The sequence below is a fragment of the Nansenia antarctica genome (assembly GCF_963989245.1).
Source record: "Nansenia antarctica genome assembly, chromosome: 5".
Taxonomy (NCBI): domain Eukaryota; kingdom Metazoa; phylum Chordata; class Actinopteri; order Argentiniformes; family Microstomatidae; genus Nansenia; species Nansenia antarctica.
The window spans coordinates 13,344,782-13,352,281 of record NC_137690.1 but is presented as its reverse complement, the minus strand read 5'-3'; the positions used below and the strand labels follow the sequence as shown (position 1 = coordinate 13,352,281).

The 7,500-nt window shown below is 50.0% G+C and overlaps 1 protein-coding gene across 1 annotated transcript in view; it reads left to right on the top strand.

Moving 5' to 3' along the window:
- Positions 1-7,500, top strand: part of ptch1 (patched 1) — a gene marked incomplete at its 5' end in the record, with an annotated part of 46,166 nt that overhangs the window by 31,501 nt on the left and 7,165 nt on the right. The window contains 3 exons of the mRNA XM_080530481.1: positions 178-320; positions 3,848-4,031; positions 6,123-6,403. Coding sequence (XP_080386607.1) covers positions 178-320; positions 3,848-4,031; positions 6,123-6,403 — 608 coding nt within the window. The remainder of the gene's footprint in view (positions 1-177; positions 321-3,847; positions 4,032-6,122; positions 6,404-7,500) is intronic.

Below are 7,500 nucleotides of genomic sequence, written 5' to 3'. Positions count from 1 at the left end.
ACATCAAGCAGAGAGAAGGATTCTCCCGTCATGGTGTGCCCCATCCCACCTGGGGTGACATGACATGCAATCAGTACATGTGAATAATTGTTCTATGGTGTGTGTGTGTGTGTGTGTGTGTGTGTGTGTGTGTGTGTGTGTGTGTGTGTGTGTGTGTGTGTGTGTGTGTGTGTGCAGGTCTGCAGCAGGCGTTCGACAAGGACTGGGAGGCAGGTCGCATCACCCAGAGCAGCTACAGGAACGGCTCTGACGACGGCGTCCTGGCCTACAAACTACTGGTCCAGACCGGCCGGAGGGACAAGCCCATCAACTTCAACCAGGTGAGCGTGGCCTTCAAATAACACGTGTTATGATCTGTACCACTATGAATTCATCATCTGTGAATCGACTGCGTAGTCGTCATAATCATCGTATCTTCTGTGTTTGTCTCTGGCGTTGAGGAAGAGTACGGTGTCGATCATAAAGCAGTGGGCTTCAGAGTAGGCTTGATGAAGAGTGACACTGAAGACATTTTGTCCCCTGTGTGTGTGTGTGTGTGTGTGTGTGTGTGTGTGTGTGTGTGTGTGTGTTTGCGCGCGTGTGTAGAGGTCTGTGGCGGAGCCTAGGAGAACCACACCTGGCTTATAAATGGTCCTCTTTTTCTCTCTCTCTCCCTCTCTCTCTCTGCCTGTCTCTCTCTCTCTCTCTCTCTCTCTCTCTCTCTGATGACTTTACCAAGCCCAGGAATTTAAAGCCCTCGCTGGGGCTGCAACCCGCCTCTGAAAAAGCTATTAACTCTTCATTTAAACCATTTGTCCCATTTGCTAGCCGCAGGCTAAAGATTGTGTGAGTGTATGTGTGTGTGTGTGTGTGTGTGTGTGTGCGTGCGTGCGTGCGTGTGTGTGTGTGTGTGTGCGTGCGTGCGTGCGTGCGTGCATGCGTGTGTATGTGTCTGTCTGTGTGTGTGTGTGTGTGTGTGTGTGTGTGTGTGTGTGTGTGTCTGTGTCTGTGTGTGTGTGTGTGTGTGTGTCTGTGTTTGGCTCTGACTGTGTGATGCCTCCCCTCAGCATTAGATATGTCAGTTTAACACTTTTACAGTGGTTCCATTTAGAACCGAGTGTGTAAGCAGGCAGACAGAGAGGAGGAAAGAGATCGCAATACAGCACCCCCTACAGGCTGGAGTTGTAACATTAAAGGGATGCGACAGGATTTCCCAAAAAATAGAGCCACTAGTGAGCTCACAAGCCAAAAATGGGTCCTCAAAATCAAAAGAATGTGTCAAGAAATGATTGGACAAAGAGGGTACAGCCCCCCTCTACCATGAGCAAAAACTTGCTTTGCAAAAGTATGTTGGCTTCAAACTGAGGACTGTGGCCAAATGAGATAAGACATTGCTAAACATGATATCATGAACCATATAATCAACACTTAAGCAAGCCAAAGGAATTAGCGCCAAAAATCCTATAACATCCCATCCCTTTAATGTGGGTGTGTGTGTGGGTGTGCGTGCATGTGTGTGCGTGTGTGTGTGTGTATGTACGGTACTGTATATGTTCAGGCACATCCTTAGGACCCCCTTCCCCCCGTGTATTAGATTGTATTCATGATCTCCAGATAGATGGAGACGGTCCATCCAGCCCAGCACAGCCGACCTGGCAGTAAAAAGGGCCTGGTGTGCGGCCCTGTGACATCACTTCCTGTGCCTGTGAGGGAAGCAGGAGTGCCGCAGGGCGAGGGGGCCGCCGGCCGTGCTGCCTGTGCTTCCCGTGACAGCTTGAAGACATACAGTTGTTGCGTATCCTGCTGCTTAATTCAATCCAGACCTCTGGAATCCAACTCTCTCTCCCTCTCTCTCTCTCCCTTCCTCTCTCTCTCCCTCCCTCTCTCTCTCTCTCTCTCTCTCTCTCTCTCTCTCTCTTTCTCTCTCTCTCTCTCTCTTGCTGGACTCCCTCTCTCCCTCCCTTTCTGCTTCTTCTTTTCTCCGTGCCCTGTTGCCGTGTCCTCTTTCAATGAGTGTAGAAGAGCGAGAACACGTGGTCTCGTTGAGTCAACATTCTGTGCGTGCGTGTGTGTGTGTGTGTGTATGTGCTTGCGTCTGTGTGTGCTCGCGTGTGTGAGTCGTGTGTGCGTGTGTCGGTGTGCACGCATTTACAGTAGTAGCTGTTTCTTTTTTTCTTTTGAAAATTAAGAACAGATATTTTTCCAGCTCCGGCAAATTGCAAAGTTAGATGTTTTATTTTGATATGCCACACCACAGCTTTCTGTCTGGAGAGGTATGCGCTCTTTGATCTGCTGCTGCTAACATTTCTCCCAGCACTGGATGGCCATTCGCTCCTCATGTCCTAGGGAATTAGAAGGGAGTTGGCTGTGTGTGTGTGTGTGTGGGGGGGGGGGGGGTGGTGTGTGATACAAAAAAGGAAAGGAAGAGAAGGGAGAAAGAGGCTGGAGTGACTGGAGAGTAGAGAGAGAGAGAGAGAGAGAGAGAGAGAGAAAGAGAGAAGGTAAGAGAGGCAGAAAGAGAGAAGGTAAGGGAAATGGAAAGAAAAGGAGAGAAAGAGAGAGAGAGAGCCTGACTTTGCTACTGCTATCAAGAGCCCTTTTCTTCTCCGGGGCCGGATCCCACCGTGGCGCCGGGCATTCTGGGTATCCGTAGGGGTCAGGAGAAGCAAGTGTGAGCAACATTTGTACAGATGTTGTGTTATTTTTATAGCTCTACTCCATTTGCTGGGTGGCATTTCCTTCAGTGTTAACAGCGAGGTTAACTGCACACAGACGCGCTCAGGGACTCCAGCCAATTTTTTTATTGTTACGCTAACTCGAGCAATTTTTCTCCCCCCCCTCCCCCAAACATCCCCCTTAGCTTACCTACCCCCCAGGACTTCCACCTCCCCCTTACCCCCCTCACCTCTCTGAAGGAGGGATTTATTGTCCTGAGAACTGCGAGTGGCGTGGAGCGTTGTGCAGTAATGGCTTTACCTCTCAGGAGGTAGCTACGCTACGCTAAGGCCTCCCGCCCTGACAGGGGAGGCAGCCATCGCCCCTGAGAGGGCACTGAGGTAGCTAGCTCTGGTAGGGGAGTGAGTTGGCTAGTAGTTAGCTTCAATGAGGTAAATAGCTCCGTTGCAGCACTGAGGTAGTCCCTGGTAGGCCAAAGAGGTGCAGTGGCTACTGCAGTTCCTATTCTTATTCTGTTGGGGGGGGCAGAGAGATGGGTAAGATTCTCACATTCTATGAGAGGAAGTGGGGAGGAGTTAGAGGAGTTAGCTAGTTCTGTGAGTTAGTTAGTCTCATGAGAAGGGTATTTAGCAGTAGAGTTAGCTAGCCTTAGTTATGAGAAGGATAGTTAGCTGTGTAAGTGTCAGCTAGCCCCCTAGCCCTTCTAGAAGCGGATGTAAACGTGAAGGCATAATGCAGGGGGATAAGGGGGTGCTGGTTGGTTTTGAACACAGTCTTAAACACCTGTACTGTATCCATAGGCTGCCTTCTTGAGGAGACCAAGGAGCTGATTTGACATTTCCATTTTTCCATGTTTTAATGCTGGCCTGATAATTCCGAGTAGCTGGAAAGAGAAATACGGGAATTTTCAGAAGGCACCAGTGTTTTGAACTGTTGACTTTTCTTTGGGGTTGGAGAGGGAGGGAGAAATATTTCGAGCTTATTTTTAAAGCTGGTCTGTTTTCTCATGGTCGTGCACGAAACAGAATGTCTACGGTCAGTTACATTTTGAGAATGTCAACGTGTCGTTTTTTTTTTTTTCTTTCTACAATGCATTTCAATGTCTAATCTCTCTCTCTCTCTCTCTCTCTCTCTCTCTCTCTCTCTCTTTCTCTCTCTCTGTTTCTCTCCTCTTCTCTCTCCCCTGCTCCAGCTAACGAGGCAGCGGCTAGTGGACGCGGACGGCATCATCAACCCGGGGGCGTTCTACATCTACCTGACGGCGTGGGTGAGCAACGACCCCGTGGCGTACGCCGCCTCGCAGGCCAACATCCGGCCTCACCCTCCGGAGTGGCTCCACGACCGCACCGACTCCATGCCCGAGACGCGCCTCAGCAGTAAGTGACCGGGCGCAGCGTGACGCATGGGTAACAGGAAGTGATGTGTCCGTGTATGCCTTTGAGGACAGAACTGGGGAGGGATTCAGGCCTGTGTTTATATATATATATATATATATATATATATATATATATATATGTTATGGTACATGTGGGAAAACTAGGGTTAGGTGCTACATCGATTTGGTACATGCTGGCATGTCTAACCCTAACCCTAATCCTATCCTTCCCACATTTACCGTAACATATATATATAAACACAGGCCTGAATCCCTCCCCATATACATATATACTGTATATATACATATATACTACATCTTGTTTTGGGGGGGTTTTCTGAGTGGGGCAGTCTCACTCATATTTTTTATTGGACAGATACAGTGAAGACAGACAGGAAAGTAAGGAGAGAGGGCATGTCAGCAGGGCATGGGGCCGGATTCGAACCCATGCCGACATGGGCATATGTGTGCACTGTAGACCGCGGTGTTAGACCACTGGACCACCCCAGGCCACATACGACGTGTTTTGAGTCGCCTAAAACTGTTCCGGGGTCATTCCGTGTTGTCTTAACGGCCCATGAGTCCAGAGGCTTCCAGGGTAATTGAGCAGCATAGCGTTACATAGTTTAGCTTGTTTCTGTCCATCTGTGGAGTTACTGCTCCATCTCTGCAGATTAGGTTTACGTGAGGTAGTGAGTATACAGTATTGTGTGTACGAGGGGTTGTTAGATTTAAGTGTGGTATACAGTGGTATACAGTACTGTGTGTGTGTGTGTGTGTGTGTGTGTGTGAGGGCTCAGGTTGCAGGGCTGAAGGGCACCATGGTTCTCTAATGGTGCCTGTGGTGAATGCCATAATCCTGACCACCGTGGGCCCCTAAGTATTACATACATACACGCATGCCCACACACACACACACACACACACACACACACACACACACACACACACACACACACACTCTTAAAACTCAGTGACCCCCAACACTGCCAACACCCTGTTTTCATTTCCCCACACACACACACATCCACAAGAAACATATGCCTTCCTTGTCTGATTACAGCCTGCGATTGGTTAAAATGCAGGAAGTTCATTGCAGGGGAGTGGGGCGAATATGATTGGATAACTAGCAGAGACTGGGCTTGGGTGGGAAATGCAATTGGATAACAGGCAGGAAGTGCATTACAGGGGGGGAAATGTGATTGGATAAGCAGTGTGGAGTGCTTGGCTGTGCAGGAACCCCCTGGAGCAGCTCTGTGTTTGGCAGCGCTCCAACTGGTGTCCTAATGGAAATTTATAGCAGAGATTATAATGGACCAAACCATGTTAGCAAGTGGTGCTGTCTGACCCTTTAGGCACTGGAACACACACACGCAGGGGCCCGTTTTTTGTTGTTGTTGTTGTTGTGGCATTTTATTTCATGTAATCGATAAAACGTAACATTCACTTTTGAACTACAATCTTGAAAATACTGAAGCTTCCCTCTTTGAAGCCCGTGGGGATATTCTTGTAATAACCAAAAATAGGGAAACACTTGTAATTTTATACTTCTGTATTTATGTTTGTATCCCTAATAAAAAGATAAATAAAATAAAAATACTTATGCTCTTTGAAATACAGAGGAGGACAGGGCACTGGACTGGTGTGTACACATGGGTGAGAGATAGGAAAAGGAAAAAATAGTGTAATCATTTTCGGCTAATGCCCTGTTTGACAGACATGTATGAGTGAGGGTGTGTGTGTTGTGGGGGTGGGGTTGAGGGTGGGGTAATGGTGGTGATTCAAATGTTGTAATTACAGCGGATCAATGTCAGGTCTGACACTCTGCTGTGTGTCGGGGGTTGATAGGCCGTCATTAGGTAGGCTGGGGGGGAGAATGGCGTGTGTGAATGGAGCTCTGTTTTAACCAGCGCCTGCCACACACACACACACACACACACACACACCCCATGTCACTCCCCACTCCTAGGTCAAGGGTGTGACTGGCTGGCATAACGGTGTGTTATGGCCTTGGAAGATCTCTTTCTAAACACATCTCGCTCGCTCCTCTCCCTTCTCTCCCTCTCTCTCCTTTCTCTCTCTCTCTCTCTAGTCCCCGCCGCTGAGCCCATCGAATACGCACAGTTTCCCTTCTACCTCAACGGGCTGCGCGAGACGCCCCAGTTCGTGGAGGCCATCGAGAGCGTGCGGGCAATCTGCGGCAACTACAGCCGCCAGGGCCTGCCCTCCTACCCCAACGGCTACCCCTTCCTCTTCTGGGAGCAGTACGTGGGGCTACGCCACTGGCTCCTCCTCTCCATCAGCGTGGTGCTGGCCTGCACCTTCCTCGTCTGCGCACTCTTCCTCCTCAACCCCTGGACCGCCGGCATCATCGTGAGTGGTTACTGCGCGCACACACACACACACACACACACACACACACACACACACACACACACACACACACACACACACACACACTCACTCACTTGTACACATGTCAGACGAGAGGAGAAAGGAGTGAAGACAGAGGAGGGGGGGGGTGTGTGTGTGTGTGGGGGGGGGGGGTGTAAGAGGGAGGGAGAGGAGAGAGGGCAAAGGAGGGAGAGGAGTGGAGGGTCGAGGAGAGGGGAGAGGACTCCAGGCTGCTGTGTGTTTTTCTAGCCCCAGTCCCAGTGTTTATCTTGTGCTGTTTTGTCAGGACCAGTTTTGTTTAGTCTACTCTGGGCTCTCCCAGACACCGCACTGAAATAAATGGTGGATAGCCACCGAAAGTTACCCAGGCAACCAACTCCCACTCTAAACTTATAAAAACCCTGCCCGTAATTCCATCTTTCTTACCTCTACACATGTACTGTAGGAGTTTCCTAGGATACACACCCACAACACCCACACACACACACACACACACACAGCGCTGCTCTGCTCTGTTCTGTCTCTCTGGTGGCTTTTACGACAGGCAGTGGCCAGGCCACCCGAGCCCTCTAAACCAGGGAGAAGGGGACCTTATGTTCATCCTCAGGCTTTACAAGACAGATGAAAGGAGAAGTTATGGCGTGGCTTCAAGTTTAACCATTTGCTATGTCCTGGGCCAGGCCACCACCCCTCTCCCTACCCCCAAACCCCAAACTTAAACCCCTGCCCCTTCCCCTAGGCCCCACCCACCACCACCCCACCCCACAAACACACACACACACACACCCACCCATGACCCACCAACCAGCTAAATCCCTTACATTTCCCCTGACACCCGCTCTATACCTCCCAATCCAACCCAACCACACACACACACACACACACACACACACACACACATACCCAGGAGCTCTATCCCCCCACCCACCGTAGCCCTCTTCAAAGGGCCTGGGCCCCCTGTAACCCGAGACCTGTCAGCTGATAATGGCATTTACTCTCAGCTTCTGTCCCAGTCCTCAGAAGCCCCTACACACACCTATATACTAATCTCACACGCACACACTCACACACACACA